At 41.7% G+C, this 26,160-nt stretch overlaps 3 protein-coding genes across 8 annotated transcripts in view; all 3 read left to right on the top strand.

Annotated features, from left to right (window-relative positions):
- Window positions 1–3,217: 3,217 nt before the first annotated feature.
- On the top strand, window positions 3,218–7,827 carry haus8 (HAUS augmin like complex subunit 8). The gene is made up of 12 exons (XM_086115779.1): window positions 3,218–3,326; window positions 3,459–3,523; window positions 3,725–3,786; window positions 3,945–4,071; window positions 4,574–4,635; window positions 4,801–4,918; window positions 5,504–5,614; window positions 5,683–5,789; window positions 5,902–6,060; window positions 6,992–7,133; window positions 7,229–7,370; window positions 7,620–7,827. The coding sequence occupies exons 1-12, from the start codon at window positions 3,262–3,264 to the stop codon at window positions 7,744–7,746; spliced, it is 1,287 nt and encodes a 428-aa protein (XP_085971905.1). The 5' UTR covers window positions 3,218–3,261; the 3' UTR covers window positions 7,747–7,827.
- An 875-nt stretch (window positions 7,828–8,702) lies between these two features.
- Window positions 8,703–11,712, top strand: sac3d1 (SAC3 domain containing 1). 5 transcript variants are annotated; one of them, XM_086115691.1, is made up of 5 exons: window positions 8,790–9,048; window positions 9,458–9,870; window positions 10,293–10,391; window positions 10,479–10,575; window positions 11,006–11,712. In XM_086115691.1, the coding sequence occupies exons 1-5, from the start codon at window positions 8,949–8,951 to the stop codon at window positions 11,500–11,502; spliced, it is 1,206 nt and encodes a 401-aa protein (XP_085971817.1). In that variant the 5' UTR covers window positions 8,790–8,948; the 3' UTR covers window positions 11,503–11,712. The 5 variants fall into 5 exon arrangements, with proteins under 5 accessions (XP_085971818.1, XP_085971817.1, XP_085971814.1 ...); XM_086115692.1 differs by lacking the exon at window positions 8,790–9,048 and adding an exon at window positions 8,703–8,783 and having other exon boundaries at window positions 9,461–9,870; window positions 10,293–10,575; XM_086115688.1 differs by having other exon boundaries at window positions 9,461–9,870; window positions 10,293–10,575.
- An 861-nt stretch (window positions 11,713–12,573) lies between these two features.
- cpamd8 (C3 and PZP like alpha-2-macroglobulin domain containing 8) overlaps window positions 12,574–26,160 on the top strand; it is a 48,962-nt gene continuing 35,375 nt past the window's right edge. For both annotated transcript variants that reach the window (XM_086115772.1, XM_086115773.1), the window contains exons 1-15: window positions 12,574–13,020; window positions 16,348–16,499; window positions 17,263–17,285; window positions 17,564–17,729; window positions 18,990–19,042; window positions 19,808–19,825; window positions 20,245–20,299; window positions 20,895–21,008; window positions 21,121–21,205; window positions 21,305–21,413; window positions 22,355–22,582; window positions 22,679–22,849; window positions 23,702–23,830; window positions 23,933–24,134; window positions 24,853–25,019. In XM_086115772.1, coding sequence (XP_085971898.1) covers window positions 12,938–13,020; window positions 16,348–16,499; window positions 17,263–17,285; window positions 17,564–17,729; window positions 18,990–19,042; window positions 19,808–19,825; window positions 20,245–20,299; window positions 20,895–21,008; window positions 21,121–21,205; window positions 21,305–21,413; window positions 22,355–22,582; window positions 22,679–22,849; window positions 23,702–23,830; window positions 23,933–24,134; window positions 24,853–25,019 — 1,755 coding nt within the window. In that variant the 5' untranslated portion in view covers window positions 12,574–12,937. The remainder of the gene's footprint in view (window positions 13,021–16,347; window positions 16,500–17,262; window positions 17,286–17,563; window positions 17,730–18,989; window positions 19,043–19,807; window positions 19,826–20,244; window positions 20,300–20,894; window positions 21,009–21,120; window positions 21,206–21,304; window positions 21,414–22,354; window positions 22,583–22,678; window positions 22,850–23,701; window positions 23,831–23,932; window positions 24,135–24,852; window positions 25,020–26,160) is intronic.

Here is a 26,160-nt window from a genome sequence, read left to right as displayed (position 1 = left end):
CACATTAAATGTTCAGAAATACAACAAAACACCATCGAATAACAGTACCGGTACAATAAAAACAAGTCATTAAAACACATTAAAATATGATACATAAAACACAATACAATATCACGAAACACAAATACAACAAGACAGAACACAAACTAAAATGCAATACTAAGACGAATTAAATGTGTGACATAAAACATAATGAAAACAATACAATAATCAAATACAATTGAATGCAACACAATCAAACAATGCATTTTAATAAAATGAATTGCATTCAAATAAAACAATACAATAACATAACACAATAATAATGAATACAATGAAGATAAAATGCAGTCATCATAAACATTTACATGAAATGCAAGCGACTAAAACTAAATAAGAACAAAAATGAACCCCCCGCCTCCCTGAAAAAAAAACTTAAACACAATACTGCACAATGAAATAAAACAAAATAAAAACAAAACACATTTGGGCCTTCCTTATAAAACAATGTCCCTAATTTTAGCAGCTGGCTCGTGCCCAAAACAATTGAAATGGGGTCTTGTCTATTTCTGAACCCACAATAAAATCCGAATATGGGTAACTGCTTTAACATCACAGCAGCTATGCGCTTCTGACGGAGACCGCCGATTGTTTGTCCGCATAAGGCAGGCATTCCTGGAAGGCTATGTGGACCAGACAAGCAGACTGGGCAGTGATGAGTAACTGCTTTACCGCAATGGGAGGAGGAGCCGACCATGGGTGTGGACTGTTAAATCAAATACAACCAACTTGGAAACATTTTGCGCTTGGAAGGGGTCACTACACACTCTCTTGTAGCTGGTTGTCCTTTCCTAACCCAGGTTGGGTTAATTATTTTTTTACTCAGTAGATTGGGTTTAAAATTGGATTAGGGTGGATTGTAGCGTTGCAGGTTGCCGTCGTCCGCTGATGTTGAAGTAAATATAATGTAACATTCTTGAAAATTCTGCGGGGATCTGGTTGGCTCTTTTGGGTAACACCAGCTTTAGGCTAAGGGATCAGGGTTCAAATCCCAGTAGGTGGACAGCCCAGCCACGTAAAATGGGAAACAAATAAAATCCAGTGTAAAAATTGTGTCAAACTTATCATGTGAATGACTTCCTGTTGTGACCCACTGACGGACGAAAGTTGTCTTTTCTTCGTAGAAAATGTTGGTAATGAAATTGGGATTTTCTTTTTAAACTACAGCTATACAGATAACACAGTAACCCAATTTTTGGTAGCTTTAACTCATTAGTATGGGTAGTTTTTACCCCTTGTTGAATCAAAATCTTGACCCAACATGATGGGTCAAGATCCTCAAACCAATGCGTCAAATATGAATAATATCTCACCCGTTTTGAGTTACTTTTGACCCAGCAGTTTCAAGTGTGTTTTTTCGGAGAAGGCTTTGGGGGGAAAAAAACCCAGACAAGGACTTTCTTTCAGTGCACTCGTGTCTCCTGACACAGTTGCCTTTCAGTAAATCCTCAACACCATCTCCTCAACCTCTCTCTCGGGTTGCTATGTGTCTTATACACAAGATCATGAAGAAAGCAATCCATCTCTATTTAAATATTCAAATTCAATCTACAATATGTCCCAGAATATAAAATATTTGCCTCTATCAATTGACTGTGCTTGTTGCCTGCCTCAAAGCAGAAATGGGCCGTGGTGGCATTGCCTGGTGGTGAGAGATGACTCGACCTTTACACAAATGGTCAACCTTTATCATTAAAATTCATTAAGTTCTGAAAGGTCAGGATGAATCCGGTCCCAGAGCCTCGGCTATAGCGTGATTCATCACACATCGTCATCACGTCATACATTAGAGTCTTCCCCCACATAAGATAAGATAAGATAAGATATCCTTTATTTGTCCCACACTGGGGAAATTTACAGTCAGAGTTCAGAAAGGAAACCACTCGGGAAGGAGAGGAACTATTCCTATGGGACTATTCCTAACTTCTGGGTGCAATTACACTTTGTTCATGTCAGTGGAAGAGCTTTAAGTATCATTTTCCTCCAGACCCCTCCCGCCCCACACCCTCTACCTTGCCATTGTCTCGCGTGTTGTCCCGCAGCAGCTCAAACAGGCGGGGATCGGAACCCGCCTTGTTCCTTAAGACTCGTGTACATACAAATTTCCATGAAAGCTTACTGTGTATGAGGCCGGAGAAATTGCTCATTCGATCTCCACACATATGGAGTGAGGAATTAAATGCTCGACTGACTGAGACTAACTCACTGAAAAAAAATACATGATTAACCAGCAATTGTTAAGCAACACCTTCTTGGAAGCAATGTGACATGTCACCAAACTGTTTTGATGAATTGTGAACACGGACTCTTACAGCCATCTAGTGGCAATTGCTAAGCTGAATATGTCCATGGATGTTGTGAATGGAAATGAAAATGTGTAATTCACTTGTCAGCAGCATAAGTAGGAAAATATGAGTGTGTGCGCTCATATGAAATATACTGTACTATAAGGTGGGGCAAAAGTACAGTATCTATAGTTTAGAAGAAAGAAAGGAGGAGGCCCGGTGGTCTAGTGGTGAGCTCATTGACCTCACAGTGCAAAGGTCCTGGGTTTGATCCCGGCTCCGGCTTTCCTGTGTGGAGTTTGCAAATTCTCCCTGGGCCTGCGGGAGGAAACCGGATTACCCCGAGAAAACCCACACGGGCTTGGGGAGAACATGCAAACTCCACACAGGGAGGCCGGAGCTGGAATTGAACCTGGTACCTCTGCACTGTGAGACCACTGGAACACTCTCAGAAAATTAATTGAAATTGAAAATTTAATTGGGGAATTGGTGGTTTGTGGAACGTTGCAACGTTGAACATTTATGACATGTTTAATTCTTGTAATTATAAAATATATAAATGAAAACACAAACAAATGTATACCTACTTTTGGACAACCGTCTTTTTTATTTATCATGAATAGTAATGACGGATAAGTGAAGGATTGTGACGATCCTTTCGTATAATTGCCGCAAATAAAGCGACTGACTTGAGAGTCACAGTTAGGTGTGAACCAAAGTGGTATTTTAATCAAGTTTTTTTTTAAACGTACAACGGGTGCTTATGATACTCTGAACAATGCTACTGCCTGCTTGTGCTAGATAAAAACAAACTACTGTACACGAATTGGTCAGCGATATCGAAGGGAGTAGCGGAACCAATTCGCTGCTCCTTGTTTCCCATCGACGTATATATTTGACGTTCAGGGCGGGTTCCTCCGAAACTTGAACAATAAACATGGCCTCCGGAAAAGCGACGCAAGAAACAAGCGGCGCTAAAAGTACCGTCGCAAATGCGAAAAGGTATTGTTGTGTTTCTCCTTTCGTTTTTGTTTCGGTTTTTGAAAATAAAGAGTTCATACATAACATTTTCGCAGTTAGTCGTTACATAACGTAATCGCAACCTGACTATTGATCTGTTTTCTATTTAAAAAGTGGGATTGGCCCTAAAACCAACAAGAGTGCAACTGCGAAGAAACCCACTGCCACCGCTTCCAAATGTAGGTTTGGGTAAAATATGTGTGGATGGAAATTTAATGATACTGTAGGTGCTTTTGCTTACTAACCGTGATATGGCATGATATTACGCAATTTGCTGGATGCCGCACACACATCGTTTCCAATGAGACTGCACAATGATTTTTCCTTTCTACAAGTCTGCTACAATTGTCAATGTTTACATTGTTGTTCTTATTATTTAGCAAAAGGAGTTACTATCCAATCTCGATGCGTGCAGGCTGCTGAGAGAAAGTCTGTTTCAGAGGTAGGTGGGTGATATGGCCTTAAATTTCTGTTCAATCCGATGTGTGATTTTGACATCCTTTCTTCAGTCTTTTTCACCCTTTTTTAAAAGAAAAAAAAAAGGAATGTACAATGACCTCATTTAACTTATCATCACATTCCCATCTCTTCCCTACACAGAGTAACTCGCTTAACAGTGATTCTGTGAGTTTACCACAGAGACCCTCCTCGCCTAAACCCAGCACTTCCAAAGTAAAAGTAGGCACCCCTGTGCGATGCTCCATGGGCCCTGCAGCTTTGGGAATATGTATGTATTAATTCTTCTCACGTTCTTCTCACGCCCCCCCCCCACCCCACCCTTTTTTTTCTCTTTAATGAATACTGTCTGAGCTGGACCCTAAATGACTTCAGGCGAAATGCATTCAACACCCTGGTCTGGTTGGAAGCCAATCGTAGGGCACATTCAGTATATGACCATTTATTCATACATTCACACCTCTGGTCAATTTTGAGTCTACATTAAACCAAATGACCTATTTTTGGAATCTGGGAGAAAGCCTGAGTACCTTGAGAAACTCCCAAACCTCAGAAATATGCTAACAACTAGTTCACTGAACTCCAGGTGCAGTAAATTCAAATGTAATTGGCATTTGCCTGCATGATGATAATTTTACCCCTATTACTTAACATATACTGTATCGAGTAAATCCCAATTACAAAAACACCTACAGGCATGCTAACTGTTACTTTAAAGGGATTTTCTCAGGTAGCTCGCTAGATCTAACATTGTTGCAATTTTTCTTATTTAGCAAATGGGAAGATTGTCCCATCTCGGTACATGCAAGCTGCTGAGAAATCCTCTCTTTCAAAGGTAATACAATGGATTACATGTTTTGTTTTTTTTAAATACACAATGTGACGATTTCAAACAGGCACAATAGTTTTTCATAATGATGATAATGTAGAGCCAAGCTGTTTGTTAGGACTCTACTCGGTAGTTATGAGTACATCCCCATGAATCGTTTTTTTTCCACAGAGTAACTCTCACAACAACGATTCCGGGAGTTTACAACAAAAGTTCTTGTCGCCTAAACCCGTCCGTGCGAAATGCGCCCCTGCGCAATGCTCCATGGTCCCGCCAGCTCATGGAACATGTACGTAATGTGTACAAACAGATTTCATTCAGATTGCATCTGTGTATCAGTTGTTTTTCTATTTTCAATCGGCAGGTAAAAAAACAAAGAAAAAGAAAATTATAAAAAATAGCAGACCGCAACCACGATTCATCAAATGATCCAGGAATGATACAATTTGAAAAAATTGGATTTACCCGCTAATTTGGGTCACTGAGAACCACATTCCTGGATCGTTTTCCATTTAAATGTAAAAAAGGAGTTTGATTAAGTTAAAAAAAAAAACATGTCTTCTCCTTGTGCTAAACTATGTAGCTTATGACTTATAATACAACAATAGGTTACTTATGCAATATACTGTCATATATTCAGAATAATGAAAATCAAATTAAGACCTGTGCCATTGTTTTCGATTAAAAAAAAAATCTGTGCCTAAAATTGAAATAAACAAAATTGGAGCTCTTTTCTTTTTTGTGTTGGATGAAAAACGGTCACTTTTGTTTCGGTTTTGATTACCAAGTGAAAAAGGAAAGAACAAAGGGATACTCTGATTTGCGAGGGTGCCTCCCACACCCAATTGAAATGGCTGCATTATGTTACTTTCAGCCAAGGCGACACAGCGGGATGAATCTTCAGCCTTACGAAACACGGTCCTGCAGTCCACCTTCTCTGACGGACACAACTTCCGTCCTGATTTTGATATTTCAGCCATTGGAGGTAAACTGAGTAGCCCGTGTTCTTACAAATGAAACTCTCCTAAAATGGTGTTATGGTCACTCTTTCAGGTAAAACAGTGCACCAAAGTTCTGAAGAGACTAAGAGGAGCCAAGAAGACGATGACAAAAAGTGCATCGAGATGCAAGCGTGGCCTTTGGCTTTTCTCACTGCCAAGGTGAGCTCCTGACAGGCTGACTGTCATCCTTGAGTTTGTGCTTTTGATTGTTTTTTTTTTTCTTTCCGGGGGTCAAAACGTGGCACTATTTTGAGTGATTGTTTGACTTTAGATGGCTCATAACATGGCCAAGCTGAAGCCTGAGGCGGAGGCGAGGCTGCTGCACATGATGGAGGAGGAGGCGGCGCTGCACAGCGAGGTGATGGAAAAGAAGAGGCAGTACCTCCTCATGGAGAAGCGGAGGCTGGCCAATGAGCTTCTGGACTCGCAGGTCAGGAAATTAAAAAATTCGCATTTTCATTCTAACTGTGTGAATGAGTAGTTTGCGTCACTGTTTCCCAACTTTTGGCGGTTTGGATGATGGATGCATGGTAATCTCTATCTGCAGTTTAAAAAAAAAAGGAAAATATCAACATTATTTACAAGGATTGAAATGTTTATTTTTCTTTTTCCGCGCAGTTTTGCTCATCAAAACCTCTTTTGAGGAGCAATTTTCTGCAGGTTAATTGCATCCGAAGCCAGGGTTTTATTTAGCAATAAAATATACAAAACAAATGGGGTTTTTTTCTATACAATGAACTATTTGTATTTCTTAAATTCACATTATGTAGAGCAGCAAACAAGATTCTCTTGTGGCGCAATTTCAAAGACATCGAAATTTCGGTTGAAATTTATTTCGGAATGGATTGTACGGTCTTTTATGAAAGGTAAATTGATTAAAATGTTTAATTATTATAATTTTATATATTATTATATTTTTAATTTTACGCTTCAAGGATTCTTAGTCCTCCTGATTGAGGTACGCCGTAATGCACAGGTCCTCCAGGGCCGTTATCCTGCATTTTTTTTCCATCTCTCCTTGCTGCAACTCACCCGGTTCAAAAGATCCGGATTGTTATTTTTATCAAGATCCTTCAGAACTTGCTTGATGAGGTACATGTCAAACTAACGAGGTATTTGCATTTTAATTTCGGAGCACGGGTGCAGACATACAGTATCAGCACAGACTCTGGAATGCATCCTCAAATTAATCCAATTTTTGGAGAGACGGTTACAATAATGCGACAAATCTCACCAGTGTTTTGAGAATGTAATTGCTCTTTAGTCTGGAAGGAGCACATAACTATATTTCATCGCTTACAAATTGATCTTAAAACAATGCTGTCAGTGTCTAATAGTCCTTATCCGATTTGTCCCATCAGATTTCTGATTTGACTCCTGCGTCAGAAGCTGTCAAACCCTTCACAGAGTCATACAGGACTTTGGCCTCAGCTGTCGACACCACCCGACACGTGCTGCCGGTCAGGAACTTCCACATTGCCGGCGACGGGGGGGGATTTCTCGGTCAGTGACTTATTATTATTTTTAATCTTCCATGCCTATGTGAAAAGCCGGGCAGCTGGAGAAATAGAAACACATAATTGCCCTCCCCCCTCTAGGTAAAGCAGAGGCTTGTTTGAAAGAAAGCGAGGTGCTTCTGAAAGACTTAACGGAGGGAGATCACGAGGACAACCGTGTCGCTCTGGAGTCCCTTCAAGGAATTAAGAGGGACTCGAAAGACATGCTTCAGCAGTTGCCTGGGTGGGTACTCAAGCCAAAGACTCGTGAGGTTGGGGCTCATGGGATTTCATCGCACCGTAGTTAAATACACCGCGTTCACGCTGGTGCTTGAATTTTTTTTTAGGGGAGATATTTATGGGTAAGGAGGCGGCCTGGTGGTCCAGTGGTTAACGCATCGACCTCACAGTGCACAACCGGGGTGTACAGAATTAATCTCATCTATTGTTTAATGTCCAGGTTTTACCCGCTTTGTTTTTCCCAATATTTCAGATTGCTTTCCGAACTGCTGGAGTTGTCATCGCTGCATTCCCGTCGCAGCGTCTTAGTACAGCAGGCTGAGGAGGAGGAGAAAATGGGCTCTGCCAGGGTCCTGGAACTATACTGCCCAAAACGGTGACAGCGTGGGAATAGAATCTACATTCACTTCCCACTACCAGTTTGATGGTCTCTTTCGAAATAAATAAATACATTTCCTCAAGTTACCTTTTCATTTTGTAATGTAGATACATTTGTGATGTGGAGACTCTGATCATGTTAATGATTTCTCACAATTAATCCGGGTTATGATGTCAGGATTTATTTTAGACCAGGCCCATGCACAACTTGTGGTCCTTGCAGACAACTTGGTATCCATGTGTGTCACCCCTGCAATAAAAGGGTAAATAGCAAAATTCAACTTGTTTTCTCTAAAACTTTGGAGCTTTGTTGCAAGAAATAGTGAATGAAAGCAGATCAATATCACTTTGCAACACTATTTCTTTTTTGTGTATCTTTAGTGTTCACATTTGCCATTGATCAGTTATACAACATTAACCTAAAAATGGTAATGTTCTGTCAATGGTGAGCTATTTTTAGAACATGCCTGCGGGCTGCTCATGGTCCTTAGAGGGGGCTACTTAGTGCCCGCGGGTATCACGTTGATGACCGCTCGTCTACACCCGTGTTTCTCAACTGTTGTCACTCTAGGGCCCATGTCCTATTGTCACGCGGTCGTGACCCACTTTTATAAAAATCAAGAACAATAAAGAAAATCTATTGTTAGCATTTACCTCTGAAAATATGGATATCATATTTTAAACATACAAAATCAAATCTCTAGCCATCGTTCCTCCCTAAAGTTTTGTGTATTCATTTCAACAAACGTTGCTGTGCATGTTTTACAAATGGTGACCGACGTAAAAAGGGTCACTATAAAAAGTATAAAAAAGAGAGTCGTGATATAAGCCTTAATATTTAAATGATGCTGACAAAATGCAAAATATATTTTAAATGTGGGCCGTCGCATTTTAAATGCAGTGGGTAGTGATGAAGTAGATTTGTTCGATAGGTGGCAGTGTGCGCCTTCAAGTGTTTGCTGTTTACGCCGGTGAAGAACGCAGAAGAAGTGTTTGTAATCAAGTGCCAATGAAAGGCGACGGTGCCCCCACTTCGCCAGTGAGTTGCTGCTGTATATTTTTTTTCAATATAATGTCATTAAATTGGAGTGTCACACGCTACATATTTGAATACTTGGCGCGGCTATATACTGTGAGGCATTCGAAGTACAAGTTTGGTCTCTTACAAGCTTGATTTTCGCTAGTCGTGATAAGTGCTGGTATAATGAAAGCTACGAAACACGTCTCTCAGTGTTTTAATGTTCAACGCGGATATAATGCTGTCATTCACACGGAGCTAGTTCAACATATGATGACCAACGCAGGTAAAACGCACCTTGCTGATAATTAGTTGCAAAATGTCATATGCTGAAAGGAATATAACTCGCCTGACACTGATGCTTTGTGAATATGTAACTGTACGAAACACATTGGTGGTTTGGTGCTTAGCACGTTTGCCTCACATTTGATTCTTCCTAACCCGCCATGGACCTTCCTGTGTGACGTTTTGCACGTTCTTACTGTACTTGCAAAGAAAGGTTCGTTAGTTTTTTAAAGACTACATTGTCACGTCTCTAATTGTGAATGGTTGTTTTTCTATGTGACTGGCGACAAGTTCAGAGTGCTGCCAGCCTCACGCCCCAGTCACAATTAACTCCAACACACCTGCCACTCTGAGTACAAGCGCTATAGACAACTGATGGATCATTGTTGTGTCATTGTGCTTCCCCCAAGCAGCTGCACCTCCCTTCGGAATGATGCACCACAACAAGGGGAGCAGAAAATGGCAGAACCCGGGACGCGGGCAAGGCCGCAGTCAATCCCAGATGAAAGAAAATGTCAAAACTCCGCAGCGTGGAGACAATACTGTTCCCAGGGGCGTCTGCCAGACCATGTGTCCAGCCCGGGAGCTCCACAAACGGGAATCCCAAAATCGTCTGCATCGCTTCGAGATGGTGGTGGGCACGGAGAAAGACCGTAGACCCCGAGCTGACCCCCTGCGTGCTGTCAAGGAGTATTCCAGACCGGCGGCTGGGAAAGACTTTGCCAACTCCGCCGACCTCCGTCCCCCTGCCGTGTTGCTGAAAACTGTGTGTTACCTGATTGATGAGGTCGCTGCATCTCCGCATTTGCATCCTTGGACTGAGGCTGGTAGCTTTTTATTTGTTTATTGTCTTACCAGAGTTTCAAACGCATTTCTGCTGATGTGAACTGTCTGTACTAGCATCATGGCTGTGAACAGAGAAAAGCTAGTTTTACAAATGCATGGTCGTTATTGCCAATTGAGCAATTTGGTCGCTATATTTAATGAGTCTTCTGACTCAAGTGATTTTTTTTTTTTAAGTTGATGCCAGTTAGTGCTTGGGAAATAACCCAAAAAGGTTTTTTTCTAGTGCAAAAATGTTTACATTTTATTTTTGTGAACAAAAAAAAATGTTTTATTGAGAAAACAAAACAAATCAAAATTTGATTGAAAATAAGAATAAATTGGCTATTTTAAGGTGATATCGCCCAGCTTGAATTGAACACATTGTAAACACTAAACATGAATTCTGCATATACGTTGCAGGTGTATAGCTTTGTTTTTGACCGCCTGCGCAGCGTGAAGCAGGACATGATCATTCAGAGGGCGCACGGGCCAGACTGCGTGGCCATTTTGGAGCGAATGGTGCGCTTCCTCATATACGCCTCGCACCGGCTCTGCGACCAGCCCCTGCAACTTTTTGATCCCTGCATCAATGACACGCACCTCCAGGAGAACCTCAGCTGGCTGCTGGACTGCTATGCGAACGAAACCGGGCCACATCCCAACCAGGATGAATTCCAGGCTCTCGGTTTGCTCTACAACTTAGGTGGGTTGCTTAATTTTTCTGTTGGCGAGCGTACAGGATGAATAAGTAATAAAACGGATCAAATCAAAGCTGCCCCATACCAAAAAAAAAACCCAATACTCAGATGGACAAAATTGTTAATGAAAGATAAACCCACAGTAGTCACAAAAATAACCCGATTCCGATAAAAGTAATAATAACTAAACATTTTATGAAAATTACCGGTAACCAATGAAAATCAGAAATTTGAGTTTAAATTGTTGTTCAACAATTATTTTTTTTTTAAATTTGTGAAATAGGCCTGGACAAAAATAATTTGACAATCATGACATGCTCAACCAATGTTTGTCCTCTTATGAGCATCACGAGTCTCTTCAAATTTGTAATCAAGTCAGTCGGCCTCTTTGGCGGGTGACAAGTTGTCACTGTGCAACTTTTCTTTCATGAACAGAGGCGTACCAACAATTTTGTCCACCCCAAGGTTCCCATAGAGCCATGCAGCACATCATGGAGCTTCCAGCACCACTTCGTCGCGCCCCCGCCATCATGCTCGCCATCTCCATTAACCGGTCCTTCCTGGAGCGTAACCCGGTACGTCTGCTGCGCTCCGCTCACCGGCTGAGCTTCCTGCAGGCCTGCGCTTTACACCGTCACGTGACGGCGAGCCGGAAGGACCTGCTGCTCATTTACAGCCACGGGTACGGCAGCCGGAACTGTCGTTTCCCACTGGATGCGCTGTGTAAGCTCCTCGCCTTGGAGAAGCGTCTGACCAGCGCGTTGTGCCAGGCGTGTGGCGTGGAGGTCAATGCGAACGAGCAGGTGATGTTTTCCAAGGCCTCCTTCGCTGAGCCAGAACAAGAGAAATTGTGCTGCTCTCTTTATCACAACATTGTGGCGGAGAAGGAAAAGGACCTCACGATTAGCAGCATCATAAATGGCTATGTTTGACAAAACACGTGTGTTAAAACATAATGATCATGCTTGTCGCCAATCTTCTTTTAAACTGCCACCACAATACTTACATTGTTTAAGTCATACTCATGACATCGTCGTTTTGCATTGTTTTCTTATTTTTATGCCAGAGGTCTTTGTTAAAAATATATATTTTTAAGATGAAGGCTTTATGTTTGAGTTTCAATAAAAGTTGTACAAATTAAACTGTTTGCACCTGGTCGTTGTTTGGCACGTGAGCACTAATTGGACGATCTAATTTTGTGACATTCCGACTTTATTTACAAAGTACAAATATCTGTCTCTCGTCGAATATTGTTACAACGTACTGTACCCCGAGGGATATATCAAATCTGTACATGACAACAATGTATGAGTCAATCAGTCGTGTTGCTAACCAATGAAGTGAAATTCCACGATATACGTTTTGTTCATAAGGTCGAGGCAAACGGCCTTTGCACTATTTTGTGGGAAAGTTCTGGTCGTTATAATGAAGTTTATGTTATTAAGGTGCTTGTTGTAAGCAAAATCGGCAAATTGAAAATGAATTACGTGAAGTTGGGACTTTGAAATATGAACGTTATAGGGGTGAAAACGTAAACGAAGTATGTTGAAACGAGGTATGTGTGTGTGTAATAATATGCCCTCTGTAAGTCAAAAGTTTGAGAACCCTTGGTGTATAGTTGAAAAATAAAAAACTAAAATCGTCGTGGCACTGCACTTTAGTTCTACTTTCCAAAACTGCACTGTCCCTTTCTGTCCACCTGGTGGCAGCATAGAACTACACGCTGTTCTGTGCTTACCAAGAAGGAAACTACGACTTGACCACATTTTTAGCATTTATCTGTTTTTCTTTGTTCAATTTTTTAAAATCCATTTTTGTCAATATGTACCTCCTCGAGTGAATGTCGTTTTGCTTCTTTGCACGGAGTGAGCTCTATCCACCCATAAAAGCACGTGTGGAAAAGTGTGTTGAGCACAAAAGTTGCAATGGGACGTTTATACTCGTGTGTGCGTGTGCGTGTGCGCGGTCCCTTGCTGTGTGCAGGCTTCAGTCTGTCCCAGGCAGTGAAGCAGAGAGGATCCCCTCGCTGAGCTTCAAGCTAACCTGAGACTGATTTTTTTCTCCACCCTACATTTTCTCTTCTTTTCTGAGACTTTAGTTGTGCACCTAAGTGTGAGAAAGCTCGCTAATTTCGTTGTAATGCCGAAGTCTGAGCAAAGGGACCCGGGGTGGCTGAAGAAGCCAAGGATCAGGCACATGGGACAAGGGCACGACTGATGATCTTTGGAATCGAGCCGTCGAGAGCAATGAAGAGACTGAAGGGTTTCTAAAGAAAAAAACCCCGCTGAACACATTCATTGAAATTTTTTTGTGTGTGTATGGATCGGAAGTAGGAGACCACATCCCGAAGCTCTCCTTGCGGCGAAAATGTTGCGCTTGACAGCTTTGAGCGTTCTCGGCTGGATTTTGTTCATGAGTAAATTGAACACGACTGCTACACAGGACAAGGGGTAAGTAGCCTACATCTTTTATAATCTTCAAATGCCCTCCACACAAAAAAAAAATACCAACTTTGGTAGTAATAATGATTGCATCTGCTCGAGGGGGCATATCCAGCTCAGGGATATCATTCAAGTGGATCTAAAAATTCAACACGCCCCCGTTCAAATGGCGAAGGGTTTGTGCGCTCTGCACTGCCAGGGGCGCACTTCTCGCAAGAACTCAGTTAAATACCCATCTGATAGCAAAACCTTGTGGGTATCGGGGTTGATGACAGGATGTTTATTTCAATCTTCAAATGCTGGCTAATGAAGAAAAAAAAAATAGCTCAAGGCACTTTTCTCAATCGGGCCCAAATGGCTGGTGCCTGAGCGCCAGCAGGGATCTAGCCATGTACGTGTGTCTGACAGTCATGTTTTGGACTTGCGTGAGAATGTCCAAGTACCCGAAAGGATTGTCAAACTCAGCCAAGATTCGTAACAAGAATCAGTCTCATGCAAGGCAGGTGTGGTGGGACCTAGTGCACCGTCCTGCCCCTGTATGACAAAATCATTATCATTAAAACCCAGCCGATATTAGCTCTTAAAATCAGCAAAAATCATTAAAAAAATACAATGACACTTTACAACTTGAGACAAAAAAAGGGATGTTTGATCCACTGTTTTTCAGACCGATACCAGTCTTCACATTCCCTATTTGAGTACTCACCAATACTGAGAACCAATGCCGGCAGTACTTTTGTGAACAAAGTCCTTTATTTTTGGTACAGATCATGATTCACTGATGTGACAAACTGCCACACTATTGCGCCAATTACTGTAGCTACTCGATGAGAGATTTTTTTGTATTTTTTTTAAATTAATTTTTTGCCAGTATTAATGGCTGGTATCAGTAGTCTCTACTACCCAATATTTTAAAATAAGGCCAGTATCGGCCTGATACTGGTCCCTAGTATCGGTACCATCACTAAATGTAGTGATGTTCTAAAATTATATTGAAATATTTTTTTATTAATCAGTGATCGGAATTTTATTCAATTTTGTTAAAGTATCAGAATTTGCATTGACCTCAAAAAATCCATATGAGTCGGGTCCAAGTTATCATTAATCCGGCACAGTTTCATTTGCTGGAAGGATTGATGTGTGACCTTGTGATATTCCTCTCAGTGAATAAACAAACATTTATCAGAGTTTGTACACAAGTTTCGGAGTCGATGAAACCTGAAATGAAAACATTTCTAGTGAGAAGGCCATGTGACTCCATATTTAAGCACCTGATCCAGCGGGGCTCATCTGAGGGTTGCTTCTCCCCCCCCCAATGTAGATCAGACAAGTCAATTTCTTGGACGTTTTTTTTTTTTTATCCCCTCCAGAAGATTTTCTCATGACTCGCACTCTCAAGCTCTCAGGAACTGCACTTGCCTCTGGCTGTAATGCTACAGCGCTGTAATGCCAACCACCTGATCCTTCTCTCAGGCATGCAACAGGGTGTGCTCACTCTTAATTTCAGTGAGCTTCAGTAGGGGGGGGGGGGGGAAAGGCAGCCAGTGGGCTTATGGGACTTAGGGCTAAATTGAAATATGAAGAACTGCACGTGCTACTTACAGGAGCGGTTCAGGAACCTTTTAGGTCCAGGGATCCCTTAAAGGGGAGAAATCAAACAACCATTCACAGTCACGTTCATGCGTAAGGGGAATTTAGAGTCTTTCAAGAAGTAAGCATGCTTTTTTGGGGGTGGAGGGGGGTGGCGAGAGATGGAGAACACCCTGGACTAGTTGCCAGTCAATCAAATATGAAGATACTCGGATATAATACACCAGGGGTGTCAAACTCATTTTTGCCGCGGGCCACATTATAATTATAGTTTCCCTTCGAGGGCCGTTATGACTGAATTTATACAGTATAAAGAAGTCAAGAAAAATGTTTTATTCAAATATTGTTAAAGTAACTGTAATGAGGGGTTTGGTAACAAGAAAATACTTCCAATATGTCACTGGTTTATTACAAGCATCATGGAAGTTGTCATCTTTGATTTGCATTTCGCGGGCCACTTAAAATGATGTAGCGGGCCAAATCTGGCCCACGGGCCTTCATTTTGACACCTGTGTAATACACGATTGTATCCCTGCTCTGTAATAAAAAGCAGCAGTCTTTTTTTTTTCTTTTTAAACCAGAGCACCATCTGCTGGATATGGTGGTTTTAACCATAATCCAAAATGGCCACAAGAGCCCACACTCTATGCCAGATGGCGGGCAGTCTTTCATCCAAGGACTTTAATAAGTCCTTTTTTTTAATGTCCCAGCCTGTTTTTGAGCATCAAAGCTTGGCCTTTGCACTGTGACCCCAGTGACGGGCCCCCTTCCTTCAATTAAACGTCAGAACGAGCGAGTGGAATCTTAGTCGTTACCTTGTTCCAAACAGACTTAAAGTTGTGTGTGTGTGTACGGGGGGGGGGGGGGGGGGGCTGCCAGACCACCCATAGGAATAATTCCAGAGAAAGAAATGACAAAAGTAAAAGTACAGGCATTTGTGTAAAACAATATTCGGTCATATGGGTCAGGAGGAAGGGAAAACGTAGATGTTGACTTCCTGTTTGATTTGCAGTGAAGCGGCCATCCTCGAAATCAGGTTGCCACGAGCACTTCAAGTCACAGAGGCCCGAACCGCTCTTTTTTTAGACACAAGTTCACTTGACCTTTTTGTCCTCTGGTAGAAGAGCATTTACTTGTTCTGCCTGTCACTATATGTTGCTGGCATCGATAGATGCACAATTAAGTATACCGTATTTTCAACACTAAAAGGCGCACTGGATTATGAGGCGCACCTTCAATGAATGGCCTATTTTGTAATTTTTTTTTTTCATACATTGGGCGGACCGCATTATAAGACGCAATCTGCAATGCATCCACTAGATGGAGCGACGTTCAAGGAAACACCAACAGAACGATCAGATGTCAGTAAAACAGTTTTAATAAAGCAGCGACAGAGTTCACTTAGCCAACAGCAAGTTATAACATTGACTCGTTAACGTTGAACTCTCTTGCCGCTGCTCGATTTCCGTGTTGAACTGCGTAACCGATCGCCTTAAGTTTGAACGCTGCGTTGTCAGCATGTCTCGAGCAAGGAGGCATTTTGGGGTCGAAATATTACCGTAATGACCATACACAAGGCGCACTGGATTTTAAGGCGCTCTATGAGCCTTTAAGAAAATGCAAGGCTTTTAGGTGCGCCTTTTAGTGCGGAAAATACGGTATGTGTTTTGGGGCAATTGATTGAAATGAGCAAACCTGATGATCGGTCATGGCCGTGGGGGATCACTGCCAAACTTTCTGTTCAAGGGGCTACTTGGTGGCCGCTCCCTCCGTGTTTCGAGCGGGCGTGGAGGAGAGCATCAGCGTGACCATCTTCAACGCCAAAGCGGAGACTCGCGTGCAAGTCCAGCTGTCCGTGAAGGGCCAGGCGGTAGCTCACGGCCACGGCGCCGTACTCGGTGAGAACAGCTCCACTTCACCGTCATCCATTCTGGAGAATAAATCTGAGATTGTTAATTGTCGTAAAGAGGAATTTATTGATTGTGTTTGTTAAAAGATTCATAGGAAGAGGACTTGGAAGAATTTGAATTTGTTTGGGGTCACTTTGAAATGTCCTTTATTTTTGAAAGAAAAACATGAATGCGTATCTACAGTTTGTAGTGACCCGCAAAATTTGAACAATAGGATATAAAATGTCATCTGCGGCATATGAAATAAGTTAAAAAAAAAGTCTTGTGATGTACTGCAATATTATTCTTATTATCATGATCATCATTATTATTTCCCTACGAAGAGCTAATTTTGGTTCTGCATCAAATTTACTTTTCATAAATAGGATTTCAAAAGGTACACTCAAAAGCCCCTGGTTCTGATGATCATATGATTGCGTTTTGTTGCATCCTTAATATTTTTTGATTGAATTTAAATAAAAAAATTATTTGCGGTCCATGTTAAGGTCCTTGAATGCCAACAAATGGACATTTCAATGTCCATTCTGTCATTGAAATGCATGCATCGTTCACATGATGATAACTATCAGAAAATGTCAGTGGATTGTGCAGCGGCGCGCTTTTTCCACATTACAAAAACATTTTTGGGGGGTGCACAACCAAAATTACTTGATTGCATAGCCTTACAAAATATGAAACGCATACAATCAGTGCTGCGTTTTAAATGACATCGCAGGTAACTGTTCTCTTTATTTATTTATTGTGTTTTCAGACAAAGGCACCATCAAACTGAAGGTAAGTCCACCAAGTTCATATTTATAAGCCATTCATCCATAATAGATTTTCGTGGGTTTCACTGCATTATACTAAGAGGTATTTTCGATTGATTTGCTACTGCACAAATAATGATGCCAAGAATCGTGTTTGTTGTCCAAAACAACATACTGGAGATGTGAATTCACCCTCTTGCTAAACACTTCAATCCTTTCCCCCACTGACCTAATTTGGTTTTTAGTAATCCTGTGTTTTGTGTGTGTGTGTGTGTGTGTGTGTGTGTGTGCGCGCACCGCCAGGTTCCCTCAGGGCTGAGAGGCCAAGCCCACCTGAAGCTGTGGGGCAACCGTCACCTCACGGAGGGGGGCTACATCTTCCACAACTACACCACCGTCACGGTGGAGAGCAAGGGCACGGCTGTTTTCATCCAAACTGACAAGCCCGTCTACAAGCCCAAACACAAAGGTTCTCCTCTGATAGTGCGCCTGCTCGTTCATCACATAAACCGCATGCAAGATTTAAACTTTTATTTTTATTTTTATGAGGCTTCTGAGCAGGAATCACTCACTATATGTATATTAAAAAAATCTGTCAAGTTGAACTAAACTTGGAGGTATTTGGTAATTGTATGCTCCCGCATGAATGGAATGTAGCAAATTAAATACTGTGGAACAGGGGTATGGTCAGCCGATACGTTCTTTAATCTCGCCCACTGACCGTGTGTGTGTGTATAAATATCAAATAATGGATGGATAGACCAGATTTTATATATATACTGTATATATATATATATATATATATATATATATACCGTATTTTCCAGACTATAAATCAGTTTTTTTCATAGTTTGACCGGGGGTGTGACTTATACTCTGTAGCGACTTATGTGTGAAATTAACACATGATTGTCATTTCACATGTTATTTTCACATTAAACCACAAGGGGGCGCTCTCGGCCTGTATTGATAAATCGACAATGAGTCTGACGTAAACGACGTAGAAGCGGAAGCGGCGCATCATCTACCTCCCGAGTCGGGGGAGTTGTTTAAAAGTGACACAGAGGATGAAGATTTCATTGGATTTAGTGATTTGGAGTGAAACTGATAGTTTGGTGAACTTGTTAGCATGTTCTTTATGCTAGAGATATCTGAATAACTCTTAACATGTTACGTCGTTACTGACATTACCAGGTATGTCAGTCATGTAACGTATACCGTACACTTATTCAGCCAGTTCTCTATTTTATTTTTATTTTATTTCAAGATGACATATGTTTTTGGTGTTGGATTTTATCAAATACATTTCCCCCAAAAATGCGACTTATACTCCAGTGCGACTTATATGTTTTTTTTCCTTCTTAATTATGCATTTTCTGTCTGGTGCGATTTATAATCCGGAGCGATGTATAATCCGAAAAATACGGTAGTATAATATTAGTTATTTTAATAATAAATAATAATAGATTTTATTTATAAGCGCCTTTCAAGACACCCAAGGACACTTTACAATAACAAAAAACACAAAACAATACTTTTGTACCTTTTTTCCCAATTTCTTACCGCATCTACGAATGACCTGGCCCATGTGCCACAAATCAAACGTGGCCTTGACACCAGAACAGAGCACATCCTGGATTTTTTGGCTCCGTTATAAACACAGTGGCAGATTGCTCTTGCGACATTTTAGTGTACATGTTCACTATTTTTGTGTTTCTGTGTTCCTCAGTGCTCATCAACGTCTACACAGTCACGCCCGACTTGAGGCCGGTTAATGACAAGGTAACGTTCGTTTTCATTGACCTTTACTTCACCCTTTCATGCACCCTGTAACCTGGTAACACGATAAGCTTTCCACTGTAGTAACCGCCGTCCCTGAAAGGGTTAAACATATGTCGTGTCAATGTAAAAAAAAAAAAAAAAAAAAAAAACACTGGTGTGCGTGTGACGTTTGTGTTGCCACCGTTAATTGGTGGGGATTAAGCTCGGTGACCTGGGCCTGCCCTGGTGCCAAGGAATTAACAGAAGGCCAGTTTGGCTCGTTTGTTTGTTTGTTTGTTGATGTTTGGAGCTGCGGGTAAAACTGCAGCGGTGGACAAACTTTTGTATTCAAAGGTCACATTTGTTTTTGTTGGACATTGGATCAGGTAAAAAAAAAAAAAAGAAGAAGAAAATTATTGCTGTAGACTTGATTATTTTAATATGGTCGTTATTTTTCATTGTTGAATTATAATCCAATTAGATTTGTTGAACCTTTATTTCATTGAATTAATAAAGGCATTGACTGTAAAAATGTAAACTTTCAATGATAAAATGATCATTCAGTCTCATTTTTTTTTGTGTTATTTAATTTTTTAAAATAAAATTATGAAAATGGTAATAATTTTAAAGGACATCCAAAAATTGTCAATTTAGTTTTATTTACAAATTACATTACAAATAATTCTTCCATCTATATGTACAATTGTTTTATTTGTTATCTTTTCCATCGCTTTAATCTGATCTGCCTCCCTCTTTACATCCCCCCCCCCCCATTCCTTTTTGCAGATTGAGGCATACATTTTGGTGAGTGGAGTCAGGTGGGATGACCATCCAGGACTTGTCTACGCATCCGGTCAGGAGCAGCAAAGCGGCAGATCACAGAGCGAGAAAAACAGGGAACCTCACCTCGACAAGTGTGAAAAAGCGCAAAGGATAAACAGCATGAAATCGAAGCCATTTGTTTTTAGCTCTCCTCCCATTGACGCACTGTGTCAGCCGCTCCCACATGAGCCGACCTGCACTTTCTCTTTGCAAGAGCTTTGTCAAAGAATTCCGTCTTTTCTAGTTAACTTGTAGACAATGCTGATTCTTGACGGTCCTGGAAGATAAAATTGACATGACAACACAAAGAGGCTGAAATCTGATTGGACAAGAACTAAATAAACAAATAAATAAAAACAACAACAACACAAATGAATGCCATTTGTGTATTTTGCTTTTAGGATCCGAGGGGATCCAGGATGGTGCAGTGGAAGGATCTCAAATCTGTCTGCTGTGGTGAGCCATACCTTGGAATCACTTCACCTCTTCGTCATTATTCTTTATTCTTAGGCCAAATTAATCTCGGTTTTCGGGATTTTGCCCCTATTCAAAAGTCCAGTCCCCTGAAGGCTGTTTCACTGAGAAATTTGGTAGCCGTGCCCATCATGAGAAAGCCAACCAAAAAGTCTCACGGAGCCATGTTCGAAAAAGCTGAGAAAGTCTCCTATTTTGGTACATATTTTAGCCATTTCTAGTGGTCCTCCGAAACAAACCTCTCCTACATTTTGTTCAGTTGCCATCAAACTCGAAGCGCCTACATGAGACTGATGTGTTGATGCCGAATTGCAAACAATTTGCGTTTTCACAGACATCGCGGTTGCTACAATACGTACTGAAATTTCTATACTGTGCTATTAAATGCTTGAAATGTTACGACGACGTTCAAAAACACTTAGAATGTGTTTATTCCTTTTAAGTCATCATTTCCACTGGATAACGGAACAACATGACCGCACCGTTACGTTTGGTGGAAAAAAGTACATTTCCGGGAGCCTCTACCGGACATTGTAACTCTTATCTCGGGTTAAAAGCAGAATTCTCTCTCATCCAGGGATTGTCAACATGAGTTTCCCTCTGTCTGACCAACCCGTGTTTGGAGAGTGGTTTATCTTTGTGGATGTGCAGGGCCACACGTACAACAAATCGTTTGAGGTTCAAAAATACGGTGAGCACCCTTTCAAAGAAAATGAAAATCCCCAAGGCCCTTACCCCCCCCCCCCAAAAAAAACGTATTATACTATTATTACTTATATACTATTGTTCTGCTTTTCTCACAGTCATACCCAAGTTTGAATTAACGATCGATCCACCCCGCTACATCCGTGATCTGAACACGTGCGAGCAGGCCACTGTCCGGGCTAGGTAAGTCGAGGAACAGAACAGAACAGAAACATTTCCATCATATGAGCAATGTCATCGACAATATAAGTGTCATAAGTAACACTTCGCCCGTATGGACAGGTACACGTTTGGAAAAGCAGTGTCGGGGAAGTTGAACGTGAACATGACGGTGAATGGTGTGGGCTACTACCGTCACGAGATGGGCCATCCTGTGATCAAGAACATGGAGGTCAGTTTTGGTTAGCATACTGATGGCTGTGAAGTTAATATGATGAATCAAACCTTATTTAAATGATGAGTCGGAGTTCGTCAAAACCTTGCGGTGATACAATTTGACATTTTTTGGGGGGTGGGCGGCACAGTCGGCGACTGGATAGCACATTCGCCTCACAGTGCTGAGCCGCAGGGTTCGATTCCGGCTCAGACATTCCCGCTTGGATGTTCTCCCCGTGCTTGCGTGGGTTTTCTCCGGGTACTTGTTTTCTTTATGGGTAACCGTCAACGTTGATATTGCATAAAATGTACAAAAGTGAGCAGGGTGTCATGGTAGGTGAAAAATCATAGCTGAACGTATCTTGGATTTAAGGTCACGGTTGGTGCAGCAAGGCAGCAAAATTCCAAAGAAATGCTGAATGTGTTGTGTTTACCGAAGCAGATTTCATGACATTTAAAATCAGCCTTTGACAGCTTTAATCTGTTCTTTTTAGGAAAGTTCACATTAATAGTTTGTCTTCTTGGTCGGAAATGACGCATGCAGATTTGCGCGGAGGCTAAGCTGCGTTGTGTTTTGTTCACGGAATGCGGCTCGAGCGTGAGGCAATTACACGTCCTGTCGCCAACTATGATTTGTGTGAGAACCCTAATAATCGCGCATCATATTACATAACTGCCCCCTGCTATTGATTAGCATTTTTATGACTGGTAATTGGTTTTAAACAAAAGTCAGAGAAACATTTTGGCAAGCTTTCATGTCCCACATAAAATGAATGACACGGAGGGCCAAATGCATTCCAGTTTTTAGGGTTTGAAAAGATATTCACCAGATGCTGAAAGAAACTCCTATCATCACACACGAGTTACATAAAACTGTTATTGCGCGCGATCCCAGCCACCGCGCTGCGATTATGTTAGACACCAACGTCATCAGAGTCCCGCTTTGCTGTCCCCCAGATGAAAGGCTCCGCAAATTTCAGCCTGTGCGTCAAAGACATGATGCCCCTGGACGTAGCTGACCACTTCCGGGGCACCGTCAGCATCTGGGCCTCGCTCACCAGCACGGACGGAAGCAGGCAAACCACCTTTGATGATTACACGCCGGTCCATAAGCAGCTCATTGACGTTCGGTACTCCAAGGACACACGCAAACAGTTCAAGCCGGGTCTGCCTTACAAAGGGAAGGTAAGACGCAATGACAGGATTTAGTTTAGCGACATAAATTTACATTGTGAGTGGGGGTTTTTTTTGTGTTTTTTTTTTCACTTCATTTCTATTCAGATTGAGGTGACTTATCCCGACGGGAGTCCCGCTGATGGTGTGAAGGTGCGTGTGAAGGCCGAGTTGTCCCCGAAAGACAATGTCTACACGAGTGAACTGATCTCCAAGGACGGTCAGGCCACTTTTGAGATCCCGTCCATTCCAACCGCGGCCCAGTATGTGTGGCTCGAGGTCAGTGGCTTTTGTTTCTTGAGACGTTGGTCATCCAATCGCATTCAAATACCTTCATTGCCGAGCAGACAGTTAACAGTAACACCGATTGACCTAACTCAACAGATGGGTTTGCTGCAATATATAGTAGCGAGTTACACTTTTTTAAAATAGTTTGGTTGGTCCTTTGACCTGCAATAAAGTGAGTCTTGTATAGATTAAAATTAGACCTTGGACTGGCACCTAAAATCCCCTTTCCCTAATTGTGTTAACGGCAGCGGAGGATTCCCATTGGATTCCATACCGCTTCTAATGAAGGAAAAGTTATTATTTTTAGTTTAAAATGGCTTACCAAAAACAAAAATACTAAACGACCAATACTGATCAGTTGCCCCGATGACTACTTCTTCTTTCTTCTTCCATTTCTTATTTCTTTTCACAGTTGGCAAATACTTTTGGTACATTACCACCTTCTTTAGCATTCGACATCAGCAAAGGCACAATAACCGACGAGGGCTCGACCTTTGGCCACAATCCGATGTGGTATTTTAGTTAATGTAAGCCATTTTAAACTAAAGAGAAATCTTTTGAATAAATAGAAGCCTCATTTTTTTAAATCCAACCAGAAGATGGATTAAGGAATGGGAATTGTTGCAAGAATTTTATAAGATCGGCCATGTCGGTGAGACCTTGAAGATGTCAGTGTTTGATTTGCTTGATGATTCTCATTTTTACTGACATGTTTCGACGCGCTTGAGGCACTCTTGCTAGTTTGCCGTGCCGACCGGAAGAATGTTGCACTAAAGTCCGGCACAGTTCCAAAGGCCTTACTGTGTTAGGGCTCAACCTAGATTTTAATTTGCCGTCACGTAGACGAAAGTGACGTCCATCGAAGGCAAGGCGGTCGGAGACCAATACCTGCCCAGCTACCTGTCAATCAGCAGCTGGTACTCTCCCAGCAGTTGTCACATCCAGATCCAAAGCCCTGGCGCCCCACTCAAGGTTTGTTTTCTGCTTCCCTCATCTAATTTAGGGATGGGTTTACGAATACAAAACCCTCGCATGTTGCTGAACAACACGAGAGCGCGTACATGTTTGTCACAGGTCGGCCAAGAGGCAGAAGTGGCGCTCAAATCCACGTGTCCCTGTAACTTCACTTTGCACTACGAGGTGGCGTCTCGGGGGAACATCATCCTCTCGGGCAGTCAGCAGTCAGCCAACATCACGGCCTCGCGCCGAGGAAAACGGGCCACCGTCACCTTCGACAAAAATATTCACACCACTCTCCCGCCCTTGTCTGCTTCGGGTAAATACAGTCTCCCCTCACATTCCTGTGGTTCGTCATTTGCCACGTTCTCAGGGTTTTTAGTAGTAGTTATGTACTCTTATGCCCTTGAATGTGGGAAAGGAGAGCCACTGTCACCATTGTGCTTTTCAGCTGTTGATCGAACACCGGGATAGCAACAAAACACAAACACGTTGAGCACGCTCACAGAGAATCTGTTATCGGCCACAGCTCACGCCCAGACACTCACACGCAGACTTACTGACATCACATGCTATCCCGCCAGGCCTCGCCTCTTAACACCGAAACACTACAATACATGCAGTATTTTCTGTATGATGAAACTCCTCTACAACGAAATCATGTTTGCAGCAAGAATTTTTTCACAACAGGGGACCTTTCACTGTAGCAAATTTTATCTCCGACGTAAACACGAACACACACAAAAAAGGCAAATGTGTACTTTTTCTTTTTATTCCAATAGTGCATTAGTATGAGCATACACTTATTTGACACTTCATATTGCCAGCGTAGAAAGAAAAAAAGGGAGAGAAATTGCGAAATTTATGATCGGCATTTATTTTCACTTACATCAATTTCTTGCATAATGTCTTTTTTATTTGCTTCCTCCATCTTTCATTTTTATGACCTTTATCCTGTCTTCAAGCGTTAAAGCTTTTCTTTTCTTAACTCCTTGGCATGCAAAGGTCCATTTAAGTTTGCTTTCTGTGTTACTCAGGCTCGTCGTCGCAAACTGAGACGGATAGCTGCGTGTCGTATCTGCGTTTCACCGTCACTCCCACCATGGCGCCGCTCAGCCGTCTGCTCGTCTACTACGTGCGGGAGAACGGCGAGGGCGTCACAGACAGTCTGCAAATCTCCGTCCAGCCCACCTTCGAGAACGAGGTTCGTATTGACGCATTTGCAGACCGATTCATTGAATTTGTCTTTTTGTGGGGGAAATGTTTGAATCTCATTTTCTTTGTGTTATGTTTTAATGTGTTAAAAAAAATCTGGACTTATTGGCTGGTCTCTAAAATTGTGAGCAGAATATCAAAATACACCAATTGCTGACACACATACATACACCAAAGGTAACTTTTCAAAGAAGTCCCAAGTTATTGTGGCGCAAGTCAGGCAAGTCGCATCAAGTCCCCGCTAAATTTTGAGCAAGTGGAGTCAAGTCTCTGCCCAGGTTAAGCAAGTCATAAGTCAAGTCATTCACTCTTGCTCAGTCACAACATAGATTCACATATTACCCACTTTGAACTGTCTGTATCCGTTTTTTTTTATGGTCCCTAACCACTCTACGTATTGCCTATTACTTTGTGTTCTCAATCAAACCCACAGCTGGCATAAAATTGGGTAAGGTTTGACTTGGTATCGGTGAGCTGAAATGTAAAGTTAACGTAGCCAACCTATCTTTGTAGGTTTTTATAATGGAAGATGGAAGTTTTATATGATAACTGGCTCTTGACTCCAAGTTGCAAACCCTGCATGTCGCCATTTTCTTTTTGTTTTAGTTTTTTTGGTGATTTTATCACAAACATCATCCTTGAATCCAGATATCATAACCATGAGCGCTCCCAACATAATATTTGCTTCATGATGTGATCTTGCTACCGGTACGCTGCATTGTAGCACGTTGGGTTGCCAGCTTTGCACACACTACGCAAAATTCAAAACAAATGGCACACTCATTTGAAAAATGGTAATTTTTCCAGTGTAAACCATCATTTGAATCTGGGTCAAGTCAAGTTTTTCATTAAATTTAGCCAAGCAAGTTAAAAGTCCTAAAATTGGCAACTTAAGTCTGACTCGAGTGAAGTTATGTGACTCAAGTCCTCATTGCTCTTGTGTTCAATAGTCCCTAATTGTGTATATCTGCACCAAAGGCCTCCAGTGTAAATCCAGAACTAGCTAATAAAAAGTGTCATAAATTGATGGTTAGCTATTTTAAAAAAAAAAAAGGATCCTTTACGGGTAATGTATGTGTGTCGGAGGTGAGCCCCCCCTACAACAGCTTTGTGCACCAGCTCGGTGCAGA

The sequence above is a fragment of the Hippocampus guttulatus genome, chromosome 7 (assembly GCF_054856545.1).
Source record: "Hippocampus guttulatus isolate MCC_2025c chromosome 7, RoL_Hgut_1.0, whole genome shotgun sequence".
NCBI classification, from domain to species: Eukaryota; Metazoa; Chordata; class Actinopteri; order Syngnathiformes; family Syngnathidae; genus Hippocampus; species Hippocampus guttulatus.
Note: the sequence above shows the minus strand (reverse complement) of the source record. Positions and strands in the feature narration are given on the sequence as shown.

Bases quoted from the DNA above. Each gene is read 5' to 3' on its own strand.
- haus8 (XM_086115779.1), top strand. From the start codon at position 3,262: ATGGCCTCCGGAAAAGCGACGCAAGAAACAAGCGGCGCTAAAAGTACC. The intron at 3,327-3,458 runs GTATTGTTGTGT...CTATTTAAAAAG, and splicing joins ACCGTCGCAAATGCGAAAAG to TGGGATTGGCCCTAAAACCA. The intron at 6,061-6,991 runs GTCAGGAAATTA...TTGTCCCATCAG, and splicing joins ATGAGCTTCTGGACTCGCAG to ATTTCTGATTTGACTCCTGC.
- sac3d1 (XM_086115687.1), top strand. From the start codon at position 8,949: ATGAAAGCTACGAAACACGTCTCTCAGTGTTTTAATGTTCAACGCGGA. The intron at 9,049-9,457 runs GTAAAACGCACC...GCTTCCCCCAAG, and splicing joins ACATATGATGACCAACGCAG to CAGCTGCACCTCCCTTCGGA. The intron at 10,576-11,005 runs GTGGGTTGCTTA...TTTCATGAACAG, and splicing joins CGGTTTGCTCTACAACTTAG to AGGCGTACCAACAATTTTGT.